At 32.1% G+C, this 23,353-nt stretch overlaps 1 protein-coding gene across 1 annotated transcript in view; it reads left to right on the top strand.

Annotated features, from left to right (window-relative positions):
- Nucleotides 1-23,353, top strand: part of LOC114328336 (uncharacterized) — a 65,235-nt gene that overhangs the window by 37,346 nt on the left and 4,536 nt on the right. Inside the window, exon 6 of the mRNA XM_050660063.1 lies at nucleotides 11,647-11,996. Within this exon, the coding sequence (XP_050516020.1) occupies nucleotides 11,647-11,996 (350 nt within the window). The remainder of the gene's footprint in view (nucleotides 1-11,646; nucleotides 11,997-23,353) is intronic.

Below are 23,353 nucleotides of genomic sequence, written 5' to 3'. Positions count from 1 at the left end.
CCTCAAAAAAGCATGTTTAGATATTGGACGATTTCTCTTACTCCTTATTTGAACTTTTCTATTAGAATTCCATTACTTCCAGACTTCCAGATGCTTTGGTCCTTTTCATTTCTTTGATGGCATGTCTTAACTTACCTTCGCTTATTTCAGGCATTACTTCTGAGTTGACATTTTTATGGTTCTTTACAATTTCACAGCATGTCACCACAGTAAAGTATCTACATATTTATCTATAAGCGAGGTTCCTACAGCCTCTGCCGCTTTCCGAATTTCGACCGACATCGTTTTCTGTCCATCCATTCGTCTTCTTTGATGGCTCTTTCTCTCATTATGTGCCGTACATTTTCTTTCCAGGCAACTGAAGGCCTTTCCCCTTTTCTTTGTTGTGTTATGAATTTTAAATCTTTCTTTGGCCATCTATCTTCATTCATTCGTTTCTCGTGACCATACCACACTGGTTGTCTCGTTTCAATTCTATCTACAATGAAATATACAGCATTTGTCCTCCTTCTAATATCTTCATTCCTGATGTGATCTTTTTGGATATACCACACGCTCTCCTTAGATAAGATAATCCATTTCTACTACTTCTTTTCTTTTTCTATATTTTTTCGTGATCTGCCAAACTTCTCTGCTCAATAAGTAATAATAGGCTCTAGTAGAGTATACTATTTTAATAAAAGCATTTTGCTAATTTCTTCATAATAGTAATTATTTCATTAAAGAGCGTAAGCGCAAAATTTCGGGCGGATGCTTTTTAAATTCATTAATTTTTATCGAATCCTGAGAAAACTTTAAAGGCTGAATGATTTTGAGGCTGGAAAATATAAAGGCTGAATGAAAGATTACATTATTACTGAAAAGTAGAGAAAGTCACTGAAAACTTCTATAATGTTTATTGTAATAAGTTACAGGAATGAAAAAAAAAGAGAGAAAGTTTAATGTGATTTAATATCAAGTATCTCATTCAAAAGAAATTTTTTGTTTCTTCTAAGGGACTTTTGAACCTCGGTAAAAATGTAATCTTTCATTCTGCGTTTAAATTTAAAAAAAAATGGTTATCAGTTTTCTCAGGATTCGAAAAAAATTACTGCATTTAAAAACAATTGGTCCAAAATTTTGCGCCTATCTTATTAATTTAATACCAACAAGATTTAATATTATCATTACAACGGAGGAAACATTTATTATCATTTTTTTGAATATACCTGCTATAGACTAAGAGCCGCTATAGGTGAAATTTCTTAATCATTTTAGGCACGACGGGACCCTATAACTTAAATAGTAGAACCTAAAAGAAAACGTTTGAACACTGTGCCGTCACTTTTCAGTGGCACATGCGTCGACAGTGGCGCATCAAACTTTCCACTTATGGACGGGATAAATAAATTAAAAGTTACCCTCCCTTACTGACAGAATTAAATTTTTTTTATTTTTTTATGTTCCATGTGATTAACACATAAGATTCAGCGTAATTTTAACCCACCACCCCCTTACCCCTGCCCCCACCATAAAAAACTTCATTTTTCGTTTTTCTATTTTTTGGTGGGATACAATCAATTTTAAAATTTCAAAAAATTCACACGCATAGCTGCGGCTTTTATAAAACATGCCTATTTTTTATAGACCCATAGATAGAGTGTACATAACTTCAAAAAATTAAAAGAAATTTTATTTTTCAAAAAAGCGTATAACTTTTTTTGAGGAATAGCTGCAGGTCTAATTTTTTCTTAGTCTTGTGTGTTTTATCAAACACTATATTTTTAATTTTTGTTTAGATTTTTCCGTAAGGCTCCCTACCTTCAAAAATCCGAAAAACTGTTTTTTGGGGGGTTTTGGGGGATTTTCCCTATTTTATAGACTTCATAATATATCAAATCAATTTTGTTTTTATAGGTTATATGTAACTTGAAGTAATTGAGTCCTTTAGAATATTTAAAAATCAGAAAAACACGTTCAAACCCCCCAAAACCCCCTTAAAAAACAGTCTTTTGGATTTTTGAAGGTGACGGGCATTACAGAAAAATCTGAAAAAAATTAAAAATATAGTGTTTGATAAAATACACAAGACTAAGAAAAAATTAGATCTGCAGCTACCCCCAAAAAAAAGTTATATACTTTTTTCCAAAAAAAAAACTTTTTAATTTTTTTGAGGTTATGTACACTCAACCTACAGGTCTATAAAAAATAGACGTGTTTTATAAAAGCCTTAACTATGCTTGTGAATTTTTTGAAATTTTAAAATTGATTGCATCCCACCAAAAAAAAAATAAAATCGAAAAATAAAATTTTTATGGTGGGGGCAGGGAGAAGGGGGTGGTGGGTTAAAATTACGATGAATCTTAGGTCTTAATCACATAGAACTTAAAAAAATGAAAAAAATTAAATTCTGGTAATGAGGGAGGGTATTTTTTAATTTATGTATCCCGTCCATAAGTGGAAATTTTGATGCGCCACTGTAGACGCATGTGCCACCGAAAAGTGACGGCACAGTGCTCAAACGTTTTCTTTTAGGTTCTACTATTTAAGTTATAGGGTCCCGTCGTGCCTAAAATGATTAAGAAATTTCACCTATAGCGGCTCTTAGTCTACTATGTATTTAGTGCTTAGCAGTTTATTGTTGATACTTTATTTTTTATATTCATTTTCATTCATTTTCATGTGTCTATGTGTTGAAACCAAAATTACCCAAACTATCATGTAGGAGGAGTAGTAATTCCGATAAATCATTTTTATTTTAATATGGTCACTGATTAGAAATATATACTATAAGTGTTTTCCGCTCATCTATTAGTCACGAAAACTTCCCAAAACTCTCTTGTTCTTTTTGGTTATCTTGATATGTAAATAAGTTGCTTATTTTCATAAATATTATAACTAAATTTAATGTTTATTTATTAAAGTGGTCCAACAATTAAGTCAACTTTCAAAAATAGTGTTTTGATAAAATAAAAATATCCGGATGAACTAATTTTCTCACTTTTTTCATCACATTTAAATCTACTGGTGCCTTTTAATAATTCATTTGATTGACAGCATGGTTAAATATGATTTTTGGTAATTCTTCTCCTTCATGTGCCGTGCTCGATTATCAAATTGGCTATAGTAATTCTGTTGACGGCAGCTCGGAAAAGGGATGCAGAGGATCTGTTAAACCAATTTCTCAGGTTTCTAAGTCATGACGTTTTTCTTCGACCTGGCCCGATTCTTCTGTCTACCTTGCATTGTATTATTAAACGGAGTATATTATATCTTTTTGGGTGGCTCCTAACATGACCAAAATATTCAAGTTTGCGAGTTTTATCTGTTCTGACTTCCGTAACTTTTCCCATTCGCTCAAAACAACTTCGTTACGAACTATATCCACCTTACTTATTCGTAGGATTCTCTGATACACCCATAATTCAAAGGCTTCCAGTTTCTTGAGAATTGTATAGTGTATCCGTTGACGTATAAGTCAAACATTTTTATATAATAGGCTTTGGCCGAAACCAATTAGCCAGACTTATTTTTTATTTATAAAAAGTCAAACCTTCGATACAATACAAAAGAGTAGAGAACATATTATAACATCCCATTAATCTAATTTTCAGACTTAAAGTAATAATAATTTTGCCAATTGTCCTGTTATTATACTGATTCTTTTTCACTCTTTGATTCCTTCATCTAGTTCTATTCTTAAACATAGTTTGTTTTGGTAGAAGTTTATTTTTTGTCCTCCTAATTCTTTAGAAGAATATACTAATCTTTAATTTGTTTTATAAAATATTTGACACTATTTTATAATCCACTTTATTTTTTCATCAGTGTGCTTTTAATCGTTTTAAAACGTAAGTTTTAAAGTAAGTAAGTATTTTAAAGTGGTAAGTTTTTAAATCGTAAGTTTCCACGTATTTTCCCGATAACGATTATCATGATATCAGAGGCGGCTCTAGCCCAAGTAGCGCCCGTGTGCAGTCGATGCCCTGGCGCCCTTTGGTGGACGCGCAGTAAAAATGGAATAGTTAAATAGGAACCTACCTAGTACTAGTACATAGAGTATTAGAGTGCAATATTAAATGATGTCGGGTGCCAACAGGTACGTGTTGTCTTTTTAATTTTGCATATAGCCATAAAAACAAAAAATATATAGACCTAAAGTACTTTATTGTTTTTCAAAATATGTCCCACCAAGATCGATATACATTTGCATACGTTCAAACCAATTGGTAAAACAGTTATTCGTCTTCAGTTGACACCTGCAAAATCGCTGTTTTAAAGGCATCGATGGCTTATTCTGGCGACTGGAGTCGCCGCCCACGCACTGAATTCTTTATCTATGGGAACGTGAAGAAGTCGTTGGGACTTAGGTCGGAGATATACGGTGGATGGTTTAACAATTTGATGTTTGAAGCTCCAAAAACTCTATTGCCTTTTGGGCAGTGTGAGCACTTACATTGTCATGATGTATGATGATTCGCCGTTTTGTGTTGCTTTGTCGGAGTTTCGCGATAAATACTGGTCAACAAATGGTTATATAGCAATCAGAATTAATCGATCTTCGATCTTCTAAAGCAATTGTTGCCACATGACCAGCTTTTGACACAAAATTTGCGGCCATTTTCTTTGACACACTTCGAGAACGGATCACTTTTGATGGTTTTTCCTCATCGTTAAACACCCGCACAGCGGATTGGCGTTTATTTTCCGGTTGGTAGGAGTAAATCCAAGATTCATCGCCACTAATAATACTATAAACATTTTTAGAGCTCTCTTTGTTGAACCGTTCCAATGTTCTTTGGCACAAATTGACGCGAACCGCTTTTTGTTCTTCTGTAAGCAAATGAGGGATCCAACGGCAAACCAACTTCCTAATACCCAGGTTCTTCATGTAGGATCTTTTGGATCGAGGTCTTTGAAATGCCCAAAGATGCCTCTATCTCCTGGTATGTTATACGGCGGGCATCCTTAATTAGCTGACGAACCGGATCAACGTTTTGCTGTGTGACTGATGTTTTGGGTGGACCTGGCCTGGATTCGTCGCTGAGACTGGTGTGACCACGTTGAAATTTGCAATATAAGCGGGAAATAGTTGACTGGTGTGATGCTTCATTCCCAAACACAGAAACCATTTCAGCGTGACATAGCATTTGGGATAATCCTCTCGCTTTTTGTATCGCAATGAAACTCTCGATTTATGTCAACAAAAGATTGAGGTTACGTTTGTGTCGGAAAGTTTTATTGGTGGTGCCCTCTAAGCAGTTATATGCAAAACTAAAAAGACAATCTGTCGTATTCACGGCGTTAGAACAACCTACTCAAATCTGTTAAAAATATCTAATCAAAATTTATCTTTTTTTATCTATGAGGTAAATTTGAACATTATGGTTGAAGAAATTTGACAGGTTTGAGTACACGAGTAAATAGTACTTTTAGGAAGGAATTGGTTAGATGAATAAAACAGAACAACTTTGTGATTATTAAAAATAATAATATTATTAACGAACTATTACAGGACGCACGTACTACAACATATAATTAAAAAAAGATACTTTTCGTGTTGTTGCATCAAACGTTCACTACATTACTACCGAAGTCGATCGAAGTTCAGCGAGTAAGAGAGTGTAGACAGGTACTTCATGAGACTTCGCTTCGCCTCGGCCTACTTCCATTCTGTCTCGGTTTTTGCGACCGAGTCAAAGCATCGAAGTCGGTATCGCCCCGCGTGAATGTGTTCCTCGCGAAGTTAAACGAGTGTGTAGTGACAGGTACTTCGGACTTCGGTCAACTTTGCCGAAGTAACTTCGCGAGAGTGTGGAGCTTGCTTTAGCAAAATCTTGAATAATATCACTTACTTACTTTTTAGTCCCAAGCAATTTGACCTTTATAGGTTCCACAACCGATTTCGGATTCATTGTCGGTATGTCTTCAAACAAATCAAAAGATTGCCGCCCATCCGATGGACGCACAGTGTAATTTTTCATTAATCGTTTTAAAGCATATTTTATGTTGAAACAAAGTAAAGAACCCGCTCTTTTGCGCTCGGCGCCCCCAACATTCCGGAGCCCGTGTGCACCGCACACCCTGCACAATAGGTAAAGCCGCCTCTGCATGATATGGAGAGTTTCTAATGTCAATATACAGTGCCGGCAAAAAAATCTTTACAAAGTGAGTAAAACACATAAATCAGGATAATTATTATTTTAATTTTATAATAATACTTTATATACTCTGGGCTAATTAGCAAAATTCATGGAAGCAATTCATGAATTCATGGAAAGAATTTACCAGCAATTTTATTGCTGGAATCGAATTATAAGATCCTATATATTAATAATATAGGTATGAAAAGTCCGCAGATAGTGTGCTACTTTTTTTATAAACAAAATGGCGCCGACAAATCGTATTTTTTTCAATTATTGCTCTATAACTCCGAAAATTTTAACTTTACACCAAAAACACTCAAAAAAAATTCACCCCAATTTAATTCTACATAGAGGCATGTTTTTTCCGATTTGCTCCGACGAAAATTTTCCTCGGAAAATGTGGGTTTTCCCAACAGAATCTCGAATTTTCAAATAATTTTTTTGTGTCAGTAATTATTTATCAATAATTATATAGCTTAGTGAAATAAAAGCTTTCTTGGTATAGATTATAAATTCAGAAGCCGGTGAAAATGAAACGAATACTTTAGCAACAATTCAATTGTTAATTAACAATTTAGAGTCGCAATAACAACCAAAATAATCATGAGACATTGATCAAACTTAGAAAGATTATAAAGGTGTGATGCCTATTTAATATTTTGTCGACAAAATATAAATTTTTCATTTTTTGCATAATCTTTAAATGTTTAAAAAAAATTCTTATAAACAAATTAACATTTCTCAGAAATTGTTTATTATATTCTAATTTTAAAAATACTTAAAATGCGTACTTCATATTTCTTGAAAATGAATGCTTCAAAAAAAATTTTCCAACCATTTGCAAAAAAGTTATGAAACAGCAAAGTAAATATACGATTTCTCCGATGTTTATAATTTGTTTTAATTGTTTCAAAGCTTAAAAGTGAGTCTATGGTACAATCTAATTACTCACAAAGAATGTCAAAAATTAGTGCAATGGTTATATTTTAATCAAAGATTAAAAATACTTTTTTTTGTAATTTTTAGCGTCTGATACAGAGTCAGAGCTAAAATGTTCACTCGAAGCGACTGACACGCAGCATACATTATTTAATAAAAGTGTACGTCGCGCGGCCGCCGGTCGTTGCTCCGAGTGAAAATTTTAGCTACAGTACTGTATTATTCTACTTTCGCGCGTGTAAATTACAAAAAAATATATTTATAATCTTTAATTAAAATATTACCATTAAACTCATATACGATATTTTTTTATAAATAATTAGCTTGTACTTTAAACTCACTTCTACGCTTTGAAAGAATTAAAAAAAATTATAAACACCGTAGTAATCGTATGTTTACTTTGCTGTTTCATAACTTTTTTGCAAATGGTTGCAAAAAAGTTTTAAAGCATTCATTTTCAAGATGTTTGAAACGCGCATTTTAGCTATTTTTTAAAATTATAATATAATCAAAACTTTCTGAGAAACGTTAATTTGTTTATAACTATTTTTTTTAACATTTAAAGATTATGCAAAAAAAATAAAAAATTTATATTTTGTCGACAAAATGTTAAATAGGCATCTCATCTTTATAAGATTTCAAAGTTTAATCAGTGTATCATAATTATTTTGGTTATGATTGCGACCATAATTTATTAATTAACAATTGAATTGTGGCTAAAATATTCGTTTAGTTTTCACCAGCTTCTGGAACTATAATCTAAACTAAGAAAGCTTTTAAGTCACCAAACTATTTAATTATTGGTAGATAATTACTTATCTAAAACTTTATTTGAAAATTAAAGATTTTGTTGGGAAAACCCGCATTTTCCGAGGAAAATTTTAGTCGGAGCAGATCGGGAAAAACACGTCTCTATGTAGAATTTAATCACGGTGAATTTTTATTTGAGTGTTTTTGTTGTAAAGTTAAAATCTTCGGAGTTATAGAGCAATAATTGAAAAAAATACGATTTTCGTGCGCCATTTTGTTTATAAGAAAAGTAGCACACTATCTGAGGACTTTGCATACCTATATTATTAATATTTAGGATCTTATAATTCGATTCCAGCAATAAAATTGCTGGTAAATAACTTTTCCCAAAAATGGCCTATTCTCCGATAATCAGCCCAGACTAATAAGGGATATTTAATTTTGGGTTCTGTTGCACTTATGGAAGGGTCAAATATTACAACATGCCTGATGATGGTGTCAGACTTAAATGTTTTTTAAGAACTCCAGAACCAGGTTTTCTTTCCGGAACAATCTCAGCAAGCTACGACGCATCCGACCGTGTCAATTGATAAATTGAATCTCTTGAAACACCAATATCACGTGCTGTGATAATTACAGAGTCCCCTTTCTCAAGTTTCTCAAGCACAAACTTTCTGTTCATTTGTGAGTTTCTTTTGCCCCATAGTTCTGACTTCAGTTTTTCAAGAAGTTTCACACTGGCTACTTGTATAAAGCCAACGGAGCCTGTTTAGAGTTTGAGGGGAGAGGTTATGACGGATGACGTACTTGCGTCGGAAGATGCCTGTAGTTTACTGATGTCTTATTTTCATTAGTTTATTCTGTGCGTTTGTACTGTACACACAGTTGGCTTAATACAAGTAGTCAATGTGAAACTTCTTGAAAAACTGAAGTAAAAACTATGGGGCGAAAGAAACTCACAAATGAACAAAACGTTCGTGCTTCAATGTTACTTGAGAAGAGGACTCTGTAATTACCATAGCATGTGATATTGGTGTTTCAAGAGATTCAATTTATCAACTGAAACGGTCGGATAAGTCGTAGCTTTCTGACACTTTTCCGGAAAGAAAACCTGGTTTTGGAGTTAGTAAAAACATTATCTAAGTCTGACACCATCATCAGCCATGTAGTAATGCTGAACACTTCCATAACTGCCTCAGAACCCAAAATTAAATAGCCTTACAAAGTATTAATTTCTAAAATTAAAATACAATTTTAGAAATAGGCAATTTTAGAAATAAATTCCGAAACAGGTAAATTTTTATTTTTATGTAATTTACGACTTTTTGGCATATATATCATACTAGTGACGTCACCCATATGGGCGTGATGACGTCATCGATGATTTTTTTAAACGCGAATAGGGGTCGTGTAGTACCTCATTTGAAAGGTTATTCAATTCTCTATTTAGTAATACAAACACTAACATAATGATTTATACAGGGTCTCCAAATTATTTTTTAATTCAATTTATTGACATAAAAAAGAATGTGTGTAATTTATTTAATTCAAAATACATTGTATTGCTATCAGAAAACAGAAAAAATGTTAATTTGATAAATAAATATTGTTTTTTGCTTAAACTCAATATTAAAGCAGCCATCCACCTGCCTCTTGACAGTTTGAACATTTAATTTAAGAGAAAAGAAATGATTATTTTTCAATTAAAATTTTTTTTCCGTTTTCTGAGAGCAGTAAAATGTATTTTGAATTAAATAAATTACATACATTCTTCTTTTTAAGTCAATAAATTTAATTCAAAAAAAAATTTGAAAACCATGTATAAATAATTATGTTAATGTTTATATTATTGAGTAGAAAATTGAGTTACCTATCAAATGAGCTATCACACGACCAATATTCTTATTTAAAAAATCATCGATGACGTCATCACGCCCAGATGGGTGACGTCACTAGTATGATATATATACCAAAAAGTCGCAATTTAAAAATAAAAATTGATCATTTTGGATTTTTTCCCAAACCTTCCATTCTCGAGAAAATGAATTTATTTCAACCTTTACGTGCTCACTGTATATACAGGGTGAGGCAAATAAAGGGCCTATTAGAAATATCTCGAGAACTAAAGGCAACAGAATCATCAAAATTGGAATAAAGGGGTTTTGAAGGATGATCTATTAAATGAAAATATTTTCATCTCTTTGCAACTTCCGGTTATACCGAAAGCTGCTTATAACTTCGTTTTTTTTAATGGGACACCCTGAGTATTTTTACATTTTTGGATTCTTTTCCATGTCTTCTTTCTTAAAATATGAGGTTTTGTAATATTATACAGGGTATTTTAAAAGATAATTAAGTTTTTTTATTAATTTCGTAGCAAAATTAACACCCTGTAGAATTGTAGTAGTTTGACATCTAAAACTCTACTTACGTTCAAATAATTTTTAATATACTCTACTATTGTTAAGAATCATTAGTATAGCTAAATTTTTAATTTTAGTATACAGGGTTGGTCGAAACTCGGAATGAGTATTTTCTGAGTTTTCTTAAATGGAATACCCTGTATTTTAATATTGTAATAAAATGATATTTTATGGTACTTTTTATTTCTTAAGCATTCCCTATACCTAACTGCGTTAATTTGTGCTTAATTGTTAATCGCACCAACAAACTGTAGGTATTTTGATAGCTAAACCATTATTGGTAATTTTAAGGACTAGTCTGGATTAATATGTATTTATTTCTGAAAAATTATTTGGGATTGAGTATTTTCACGGCCAACCTAATAAAATTTTACGTATTTTTTGTTGCAATTAATGTTTAGCTTGAATCACCAATAACTCACCAATTAAAGCAGTTAGGTATAGGGAATGCTTAAGAAATAAAAAAGTACCATAAAATATCAATTCATTACAATACAAAAATACAGGGTGTTCCATTTAAGAAAACTCAGAAAATACTCATTCTGAGTTTCGACCAACCCTGTGTACTAAAATTAAAAATTTAGCTATACTAATGATTCTTAACAATAGTAGAGTATATTAAAAATCATTTGAAAGTAAGTAGAGTTTTAGATGTCAAACTACTACAATTCTACAGGGTGTGAATATTGCTACGAAATTAATAAAAAAACGTAATTATCTTTTAAAATACCCTGTATAATATTAAATATTACAAAACCTCATATTTTAAGAAAGAAGACATCGAAGAGAATTTAAAAATGTAAAAATATATAGGGTGTCCCATTTAAAAAAACGAAGTTATAAGCAACTTCCGGTATAACCGGAAGTTGCAAAGAGATGAAAATATTTTCATTTAATAGATCATCCTTCAAAACCTATTCATTTCAATTTTCATGATTCTGTTGCCTTTAGTTCTCGAGATATTTCTAATAGGCCAGTTATCTGCCTCACCCTATATTCCAAAAGTATAATGAACAGTTTCGGTGAAATGGTGTCCTATGAAGTACTCCACTGTACATTTTTGAGTATGAAGATTACCCAATTCGTTTTTTGGAATTTTTTGTTAGTTTATACTGTCGGAGGTCTTTACATAATCTAAAAAATTTAATGCTAGTCATAATCTAAATTTTCCTAATTATTTTGGTAAAAAGTTTATAAATCGGTCATTTAGACTTAGGGGACTGTAGTTTTTGAGATTGGTATTATTGCGTTTTTTAATAACCAGATTAATTTCTGCGTTAGTCCACTGAGTTGTTGTTACCACTTTCTGTAGAGATACAGTGAATAGTTTGATAAGGGCAAAATTATCACTGCTGTCACGGCATTTATTTTGAATTGTATATATAAAAATTTATTTTTAATTTTTTCAGAGCTAAGGTACAAACTTATAGTTAACAAAATCCGAGAAAGCAAAGACATGGATATACCACTCAAAACAAGGAAACTTACAGGATCGGTCGCGTTATCAAATCTACAGTACGACATAAGAGAACAAGACAAGAAATCAAGCGATTCCACAACATTTTACCTGCTGGCTATTTCTCATGGTACCGTAGTCTTGACCACGAAAGCTATAGAATCCATTGATGATAACAAACTTGTTTTTAACGAAACGTTTACTCTCAATGACTTAGATGATGACTTTGAAATTAAGGCTGAGGTTTACTCCATTACGCTCAACACTGCTAAGCCGGGAATCGTGGAGAAACTTCTAAAAAGGGTAAGTTTAAACTATCATCAATTTTTTATATTAATGAATATTTCCATTTTGCTTAATATTATAATTAATTGCGGGGTTGTTTTCGACTTTGATAAAATTTGAACGACAAATTTTTCAACTTTAATTTAAAATATATCTCGGTGTTGTATAATTTATAAATAATCAATATATCAAAAACCTGCTAATATACATTTTCGGTATAATTATACAGTCTTTTTCTTTCTCTTCTTTTTGGGTAGACATGGCTCTGTCTGTTTTTCAATGTCCCTTCAGTAAGTTGTCGTTCCATCATTTTCGTGATCTTCCCACTGATAGTAGTTTTCTTATTGTGGAACCCTCTCTCGCCATCTTTTCACCCTAGTTTTCACTTTTCTGACTAAGTCGTTGATGTTCTCCACTTCGCATCTCCATCGTATATCTGTACTTCTATATGCACTTTTCTAAGGGTTTTCATTTAATTTCTTTCCCGATATATTTATTTCTAAATATTGTCTCGTTCTGGCATCCTACGATTTTGTTTACTATATTCACTTGATCTTTCATTTCTGTGTTGATAGTTTTAGTGGAGCTTTTCGTAGTTAGATAATGTGATGCCTAGATATTTTTAAGCTTTTTTACCTAATTATTCTATTATTTTACCCTTTAGCTCAAATTTACATTGGACTAGATTTGCTATTAGAACTATGCATTTTGTTTCCTTTCAAAATGTTCCATTTTCTTCACTATATTAATTATATTCAATTGGTGCAGTATACTTTGTAAATCATCTTCATCTTCAGAAACACATAATAGATGATTTTAAGTTGTTTTTCTTCCACTTGATATCCATTTTTCGTTCGTACTTTTATTATCGCATTCATGATCAGATTGAACAATATATGGCTCAGAGTCAGAGAAACTCCTTGTAGACCAGGGCGCATCTGTAAAAATATTAGTAAATTTTGATATTGAGAGGCGACTCATGTTTTTTTGCAGAAATTGCTTGAAAATAACTTATATATTAATATTTGAGTTATCCTCCCACTCAAAAAGGTCCGGAACATTGTTTAAATAATCAAAATATCAAAATATGAAGGAAAAATTCAATTTTTTCTTCGTTTTTTGATTATACCTTTAAAAGTTTTCATTTCCGAGAAAAGTTGTACTGACATAAAAGTTGCGTAATTAAATTTAATACAATATAGGATTAGTTAAAAATTTTAAAAATTGTCACTTTTGTTGCAAGATAGCAATAATTTCGAAAAAGCCATAAAAAACAAGTACCTTCGCATTTTACCTTTTTCAACAATTTATGCTACACTTAGGACCTTCATATTTCATCCAAAAAGTTTTATGATATAATAAAACAATACTGCAAATTTTATTAAGATCCGTTTAACAGATTTTGCAAAACGAATTTTGCAATCCAGCTTTCGCAAAAAAAATTCATTTTTTCAAAATATTACAGGACTGAAAATAAAGCAGACAGCAAGTTAATTTTTTTACATTAAGAAGAATACTGTACCGTTTATTTGCAATTCGCAAAATTAAAATCAGTTAACTACCACACCGTCAGGAATTTTTTTAAATAAACATTAATTTTTGGTGCTACGCGCAGGACAGCGGATACGTTTGGTCTGATTGGGTATATGGGACCTTTTATAATGATTGATAAATTTTAATTTTTAATACATTTCAATATAGATAAAATAACTTTGTTTATTGCAAAATAAAAACACATACTCTGTCCTTTGAAATAACACTTTTTTTAGCAAATACTTTCTTGGAGAATAATTTGTTTTTAAACATATGCAATTGTTTAAACAATATTTCACAAACAATAATCAAATTAGTTTGATTTTTGTGGAATTAAAATATTAAAATACAACAAAATATAGAGTAAGAAAATAATATATTAGATAAAGATTGGAATAAATTTTGGTGGAAATCAACTTGTGTGAATCGAACACCGCTGCCGTGTGCGTAGCACCAAAAATTAATGCTTATATAAAAAAATTACTGACGTCGTGTTAGTTAACCGATTTTAATTTTGCAATTTGCAATTGAAAGATAAAGTATTCTATAAGCAAAAAAAAATTTCAACTTGCTATCTGCTTTATTTTCAGTCCTGTAACATTTTGAAAAAATGAATTTTTTGCGAAAGCTGGATTGCAAAATTGATTTTGCAAAATCTATTAAACGGATCTTAATGAAATTTACAGTATTATTTTACTATATCATAAAGTTTTTCTCGGTAAAATATGATGTTCCTAAGTATCGAATAAATGGTAGAAAAACGTAAAATGCGAATATAAACTTGTTTTTTTATGGTTTTTTTTCTCAATTATTGCTTTTTTGCAACAAGGGTGAAAATTTTTAAAATTTTTAGCTAATCCTATATTATAGTAAATTTAATTACGCAACTTTTATGTTAGTGCAACTTTTCTCGCAAGTGAATACTTTTAAAGTTATAATCAAAAAACCAAGAAAAAAATCGAATTTTTCCTTCATTTTTTGACATTTTGATTATTTAAACAATGTTCCAGACCTTTTTGAGTGGGAGGATATCTCAATTATTATTATATAAGTTAGTTCTAAGCAATTTCTGCAAAAAAATTTGAGTCACCTCTCAACGTCCATTAATTGGGCAGTTATTTCTTCTTTTACTTTTACTTTTATTATGTTGTTCTGGTAGATATTTTCGATCGTTTTGAATATTTTTGGAGGTATGTCCAGAGTGGAGATTACGTGGATTATGTTCTTTAATTTGACACTGTCAAAATTTTTCTTACAGTCCCAGAAATGTAAATATGCCAATTTGTTGTATTCTAACGATTTCTCGTTCACTTGTCTCATGATAAATATACGCGTCGGTGCGCCATATATTATGCTAAAAAGAAAAATTAGACATGAAAGACATCAAGATAATTAGCGCTCTCCATTATAATTAGAAAGCTGTGATAAAAGAGAAAAAATACAGGTTCTGAGGCCAGGGGTGTCAGACAGGGCTGTGTCCTGTCTCACACCCTGTTTAATGTAGATACAGAGTAAATAATCCAGGAAGCACTAGAAAAACTAACGATGGGAATAAAAGTAAATTATGGACCAAGCAATACAGATGGTTCGCAGACGATACAATTTACAACAAATGGTTGTAAAATTTAGACGGTACAATTTACAGAGTGTCAGCAAAGAAAGCTGATTGTCCCCAAAATACAAAAAAGACACACTTTTGTTTATTACAAATGATCAACAGCGTCAAGAAATCTTAAAATACATGGGAAACAAATTTAAAAAATTTCTTCTTCTTTTTCTTCTTCTTCTTCTTCTTCTGCTTCTTCTTCTTTCTCGAAACTCCTTATGCCACTCAGGGGCGTCGGAGTACGCCCTCAGAGGCGTATGTCCCTCAGGGGCAGTATCAAAGAAGACGTAAAAGTCGAAACCGAAGCAAAGCGAAAGCTAGATTAAAAAAGTTTAAAAATATAAATCTATAGTAAAAAAGTATAGTGCTCTATGGATACGAAACATGATGAAATGGACTTCTCGAGAAGATCGGTTAGAAAATCAAGGCTTGAAAGAATACAAAATGACCAAATCAGAAATATAATGGGAGTCAAGTCAACCATCATAGACGAAATTCAAAGGAGACAACTGATCTGGTATGGCCATGTAGAAATAATGGACGACGACAGACTGCCAACACAAATTCTAAAATGGACGCCAAGGGAAAACAGGAAGAGAGGAAGGCCGAAACAATCATGGCTAGGCGGCATTCAGAAGGCAATATCGGAAAGGAATCTTCACCCTGGCGAATGAAACGACCGACGACTGGAAACTGGGAACCGGAAGGCGAAAAACGCTATAAATAACCGAGATAATAATAATAAAAAATATATAAATTTAGGAAAAATAATTAATAAAAATAATGAGTACCTTCATAAACGAAATTAAAGCAAGGATAGGACAGGCAAGAAATGCTTTCAACAAATTTTCTGCAGCAGAGATATTACAATTTCTTTAAATGGAAGACTACTGAAATGCTGTCTGTTCTCTGAGTTATTTTAGGGGTTGCAGGCTTGGATATTAAAGAAAAATGTTTCAGACAGATTAAAAGCCTTGGAATAAGCGTACAGAAGGATATAACTTTTTTCATTTAATATTATAACGAAACATATAGGGTAGGGATAGTGGAAAAAGGTGCATCTCCTTGTTGAATATTGTGAGAGCATGATTTAACTGCACTTCTGCTGATTTCTTTAGATAAGCGGCATCGAAAGCGCAAATTACATTGATGATTGCCCAACTTCTTACAGAAAATGGTACATGAAGGACAAGGAATCCTCCTTTCTGCTGTCTTATCCTGCGGTATAGGTATTACACAAATCTGGGTTTTTAAACTTTCAATGGATTCCTGGTTTCTCATCCCGTATTTTTTTTCTTTTGTAAATATTTGTAACAATATTCACAAGCAAGATACGTAAAATAAAAATAAGGAGTATTATGAAAATTCTTTGTACATTTTTGAACATGAAGACAACAAATATAAATATTTTGCGATAAACCTATGGTAGCCTGTTTTGCTTTAAAGATAACAAGTTAAAGTACACCTCATAAGAATTAGCTCACAGTGAGCTTTCATATACTATTCACATTATATCAGTCATTTCCCTCCTATATACATTTGTTATTACATCATACATATCTTTTCCCGTCCAATAAATTCTAGCAAAATGTTTACAATCTTCTGTGTAACGGACTAAATTCTAGCCCAAGGCTCTTTGCTCAGTTACAGCATCTAATTATATCTTCTAATCTCGATTCTCATAAAATACCTGTGACTTATTAGTCCACAACGCTTTACATCTTTCCTGACATGAGAACCCGAAACGTTTCAAAGGTGTTCTAGTAATTATGCGTAGATCCAAAATCCACTTTTGTGACGAATACTGTTATCGCGTATATAAGCTTCTACCAATAAATCGTCATTTAGAATGATCTCACATTTCCTAAACTAGCTGGTGAGAACATATGTTTTTGTTTATAAGATATTTGTTTGAATTATGATCCGGAATATATTAAAACTAATGAGTTCAAATTCTCTCAAATTTCTTTTTTTAACTAATTGGTCGCTTCTTTAATATATGCTAATTCTAATGGATTTATAACGAAATACGGAAAGGTCTCGATTAAACGTTTACACAAGCTGAATTGATTGTAAGAATGAATTATTTGAATAAATCTATAGGTTTGTTCCAACACAAAGACAACACAATGAAACAAATGAAACAATCACGAAACTGCGCGCAGATAGCAAAATAATAATTATGTTACATGGGTTACCTATTTTGTTTACTGCGCAGTTTCGTGATCGTTTCATGACGGTTGTCTTTGTGTTGGAACAAACCTACTGTATATCACCTTTTTAATTTTTGTTTACTCTTGTGGTTATGTTTGTAAAAATGTTCATTTGTAAATATCGTAACTGAAAAATATAGTCAAATGGTGTACCGTAAAATGAGGCTACTTTGTGACACTTTTTTTGGTTTTGTGATGATATAGTATTACATACACTTTCGGTTTATTATAATTTTAAAAATACCACCCGAAAGCTCAATCTTTCCTCTATGTTCAGTGAAAACTATAATGCGCTATATGTTATAGAAATCAAGAAAATGTCAAAAAAAGTTGTCACAAAGTCGCCACATGGGTGGGGGTTTCTTTGTGACACGTAAATTTTTCTGCGATATTTATATGGAATTCTGCACAAAGAAACATCCGTACATTTTGTACAGACCAGTGGCGTAGCCAGGGAAGGGGCCCAAGGGGGCCGGCCCCCCCCCCGAAATTTATAAAATTTTAAACATTGTAGAAATCATAATGATGCTGTCAGCGTATTCCAAGAATCGTTTGAGTGCATTGTTGGTGCTTTAGAAAAAGTCATTGAATGGGGCGATGAGCACGGATCAAAAGCATCCAGTTTCCATGCATGCTTGTGCAAATTTGACTTCATAATAACTTTGACCATTATGAACAAAATGATGTCTTTGACATACATAGTATCCAAGTATTTGCAAAAAGAGTCGATTGACTTGAGTTCAGCTATGCTCAAGATTGAATTGGTACAACAAAGATTTTCCGAAATGAGAAAAGAAGGCGACAAAGAGTTCTTACAACTGTATAGAAGAGCTGAAGATATGGGAGAGAAACTTGGTATCAAACCAAAAACCCCGAGAGTCGTAGACACACAAAGATTTAGATCGAACGTAGAATCCAACAACCCAGAGGAATATTACAGGAGATCTATATTTTATCCGTATATTGACGAAATATCATCTTCACTGACCGAAAGATTCACCAGCCACAAAGATGTGTTAATTGGCCTAGACAGTGTACTTCCTTGCAATATCCAACAAAGGCAGTTCACTGATCTGGAGCCTGCCTTGGATTTTTACCAATCCGATTTGGTCCACACAAACCGGGACATCTTGAATGAGGAGTGGGAGTTATGGAAAAGCCACTGGAAGATTGCCCAGGTTACGCCTAAAACTGCTACTTCAGTGCTAAAGGTTTGAAGGACGAAGATGATGCTTTTCCTAACATGAAGATTCTGCTTGGTATATTGGCAGTCCTCCCTGTCACAACAGCATCAGTTGAAAGGTAAATTATTATACAATATTTCCTATAAACTTTGATAAGTTTACTTTGAAATATAAATAGTTAATATCGTTCTTTTTAGTTGTTCTAGTAATATGTTTTCTTCATTGTAATTTACTGTAACAATTTTTAATAATACTAGACAGCTTGTCAGTAATATTACTCATTACCTCACTTTAAAGTTCAAAAGATTCCAGCTTTTTTTAATTTTCCAGAACATTTTCAACACTGAAAAGACTGAAGACCTATTTAAGAAATTCAATAGGTAAAGAAAGGCTCACTTCCCTTGCACTCTTATCCATACATCGAGATTTGCAAGTGAAGACAGAAGAAATCATCTGCCAATACACAAGAACTCCAAGAAGGTTGCAGTTCCATTAGTAGGGCACATCTTCATATGTATTACCAATTCAGGATTGTATTGAAAGTAAACTTGCTAATTTTGTGCACATAATAAATGTTATGAACGGATAAAAAATTGTATTGAGTTTTGAAACCTTTCTATGAACATTACTTGTAATATTTATGGGTTTTGATCTGTTAAAATTTGAGTATTTTTCAATAAGAAAGTGGTAGAGTATACAATATGACAGAGCATCAATCAAATTATGACTCAAGGATCATTAACATACAACTTTACATCTTTCCTAAAGTTTTAATCAACAAAATAAATTGTCGTTGATTTTTCCTTTTCGAGAGGAATTGAAAACTATAATAAAGTTATTTGTAACCTAAGATTTTGATGCTTAAATGAGTCCCAAACGCCTATTTCAAGGTCTAATTTTCAAAAATTTTCCGGGGGTAGACCCCCGGACCCCCGGTGGCCCCCCCAAAGCCAATTCCTGGCTACGCCACTGGTACAGACAACATTTTAATATTAAATGGAAGCAACATATTGTGTTAAAATATAAATTTACTTTAATAGAAATATCTTCTAAAAATTTTCTAAACAAGTCAAAGTTTGCGCGCCAAACTAAAATCACCTGTTTTGATGATGATCAAATCAGCTGTGGCATGACGAGCGAAGTTGCACTAAGAACTTTGGTTAGCGTTCCCTAGATAGCGCACATACTCTACTATTGAAATACAATATTTTAACTATTCCAGCATTTCTAATGGCTCGGCCAAGTTAATAAATTTAACTTTAGAGGCAACTGTCACAAAGTAATCACATGTGTCATAAAGTAACCTCACTTTACGGTATATTTTGTCCGTGTAGTCTTGGAGCTTTACCATCTTTTGGCGATATTATGGCTGCTATAGCTGCTATCATTTCTGCCACTAGTACGTGTCCAGTTTCCATAGCTATTGTGGACTGGTTCTACTTTTCCTCAAAAAATAAATATAATATATATGTCATTTTTCGAGGTATTATCAATACTGTCTTTGGCCATGATTGCCTCTGCATTGTCATTAACTTAAGTTTATTTACTCTTTTTTTACATTTGGGGATTATTTTTCTAACATTCTTGTATACATTGAAATCGTCGTATTTACTTTGTAATTTTTGATTTCTTTACATTTTTTTACATTTATTTCTACACTCACCGGCACAAAATTCCGCCACATAAAATTTTTGATTAAGTTTATAACTTTATTACTTATGCTCCAATTTTCAAGATTCTTGCACCAGTTTGTAGGTACATGTATTGATATTGTTGGTTATTATTCCGGTAAGAAAAAATTTTGCTTTCATGGCATTATACAGGGGTAAATGGAAGCGTTGTATTTTCTGTATTTTCTCCTAACTTTAAATGGAATAGCTGATTTTGTTTCATAGTCCTGAATGTTTCATAGTGTTTCATTATCCCGGATGCATCACTAAAATTTTGTTTTTTGAATTATCTGAGTATCTCTATTCTTGTAAGTACTATTTTTTGTAAATAAAAACACTGATTGACTCATAAAATAGAGGTTGGATTGATAAGATTAGAATGGCCCGCATGCAGCCCAGATCTCAATCATATTGAGCATTTATAAGATGAACTAAAAAAAATCCCTATTCGCCGTCATCCTAGCCCTCCAGACAATTTGGTACAGTTATGGCCCTGGTAGGGGAATATCGGGATATTCCCCAAGCAAGGATAACACATCTTTACTCGATGCTAAACAGATTGCGAGCAATCGTTGCTGCAAGAGGTGGACACACCCGCTATTGAATTGTTTTGTTTTGTTGTTAATTTTGTTTTGTTTTGTTATTTTAGTGCGATGTTTAATTAAATAAACCTTCAAAGCAGTGTTTTTATTTACAGCTCTTACGAGAAAAGAGCTATTCGGATAATTAAAAAAACAAAACCTTAGTGATACCTCCAGGATAACAGTATGATACAAAATCAGTCCTCCTATTTTTCCACAGAATGTTTTAAAGTTAGGAGAAAAAACAACGCTTTCATTCACCCCCGTATAATGATATCTAAGCAAATATTTTTTATTACCGGAATAACAACAAACGATATCACATAAAATCCTTTATAAAAGGTATATTTGTTAAAATCCCTATACAGGGCTACATCAAAGACAGAACTAGTTTTCAATCGGTTGACCGATCATCATCAGTGCAATCCTAAAATGTGTACAACCAGATAAAATGATGCAAAGTATTTAAAATGTTGACTAAGGTTATAAAAAGTTATAGGTTTTTTTACTTTGGTGGCTTGCATGTAGATTCTAAGTGAGTATAACCTATAACTTTTTATAACCTTAGTCAACATTTTAAATACTTTGCATCATTTTATCTGGCTGTACACATTTTAGGATTGCACTGATGATGATCGGTCAACCGATTGAAAACTAGTTCTGTCTTTGATGTAGCCCTGTATAGGGATTTTAACAAATATACCTTTTATAAAGGATTTTATGTTTTTGTAATGGTATACAGCCAACTACAGGAAATTTTTCCTCGTGGATTTTTAAACGATATCAATACATGTACCTACAAATTGATGCAAGAATCTTCAAAATCGGAGTACAAATAATAAAGTTATAGATTGTCAAACTTAATCAAAAATTTTGGGTGGCGGAATTTTGTGCCGGTGAGTGTATTTAACTTCTCTGATATTTCTCTGTATCTCTCGTTCTACGATTTTATACATGGCATTATCGTTCTTGTTTTGACTTCTTTCTCACATTAGCTGTAGAATCTCTGTCGCCATCCTTGTCTTGTTTGCATTTTCTTCGTTCTTCATGAAATTGTCTTTGATGTATCGTTTTATGACGTGCCTACATAATTTTCTCTTCTATACTTTCCGTCATATCATCGATTTCTTTGAATTTTCTATTTAATATGTTCGCTGATTATTTCTTTTTCTTCGCTATATTTTAATTTTCTACTGCCATGTTCCTTTACTGTTTCTCGCGTACATGTTTAACTTCGTTCTATACGCGGTTCTATAGAGGATTGGGTTTAAATTCAGCATTAGCGTCTGGATATGTTTTAATTTTTAACACTTTGAAACCATTCTGATATCTTTTGTTAACGAGTCTATATGGTTTCGTGTAATAGGTAACGTCTTTCTTTTTTGTTGTCTCTATCCCTATTTCTACGTATAGAGGCAACTAGGTGTCTAAATAGATTCTAGGTTTGTAGAATGTATTTAACATAATCAATTCGTGTCCAGCTACAAATATACATACTTATTGTTTCTTCTTGTTGATTCCCCTCTTCAAATTCGCGAGGACCAAATTCCATTTGAAGGAATTTGCGATACATTTTTGAAATTATTATGGTCTTATAAGTTATAAGTTTATTTTTCGGGTTTAACTACTCGGTTTACCTAACATATGAAAAAAATTATTTTGTGTCGCTGATTTAAAATGCGGTTACTGTTGAGTTTAGTGAGATGATTTTAGTATACCTTTTTTAAGTAAAAATAATATATGAATAAAAATTTTGATGCAAAAAAGAAAAAGATGGTGCGATAATTTAAACAATTTAGGAGGCTAATATTGAAGAAGAAACAGGCTTTACAGCCTATATACAACAAGGAAAAAGAAGGAGAAGATGCAAAAACGAAGTAGAGTGGACAATAAAAAAATTGAACGTAATAAATGAACGCGTGAATAATGTATGTGGCGCCCTCTGGGTAATATATAATTTTTAATGGCGAATTTAGATTTCTCGTCCCAAAAAACCCTTGCTTACCAAATTTCGTGTTATGATCACGTGCCTGTCGGGAAATATTTAGAATAAATATAATAAAAGTATAACTTTGACACCCTGTATTTCGGTTGTTATCAACTTTCGTACTTAGTTAGCTAAATCGACCTATATTAACCTCAAGAATCTAAGGTTAAGCTATAGCCCATTCGTTACCAAACACCTTGTATTATACAATACAAACTAAGTCAAGTTAATGCCTATTTAAACGTTTTTAATAAAAACATAAAATAATTCTTGCATAATGAAAATATAAGATTTTGCTTTATTAGTCCGTGTAAACATTCTGAAACCAATAAATAAGAATCTATACCAGATATATTGTTACATTGAATAAATAAGCATACTGTTAACATAATTTTCTATTCAAATAGGCGCTATAATTTTCGGTAAAATCGTCATTTAAATTCGAACAGTCGGCTTTTACTAAATCGATCTAAATTTATGGATCTACCGTTGCCAGTATGGTTTTATAGTACACCTTTAAAAAAATATTAAAAAATTTAATGATATGCAAAACCTGCTGCTAAGATTTTGGAAATAACATGTAAAAAAATAGTGTTACTTA

The sequence above is a fragment of the Diabrotica virgifera genome, chromosome 1 (assembly GCF_917563875.1).
Source record: "Diabrotica virgifera virgifera chromosome 1, PGI_DIABVI_V3a".
Classification (NCBI taxonomy): Eukaryota; Metazoa; Arthropoda; class Insecta; order Coleoptera; family Chrysomelidae; genus Diabrotica; species Diabrotica virgifera.
The sequence above is the reverse complement of the archived record's forward strand: the minus strand, read 5'-3'. Positions and strand labels throughout refer to the sequence as shown.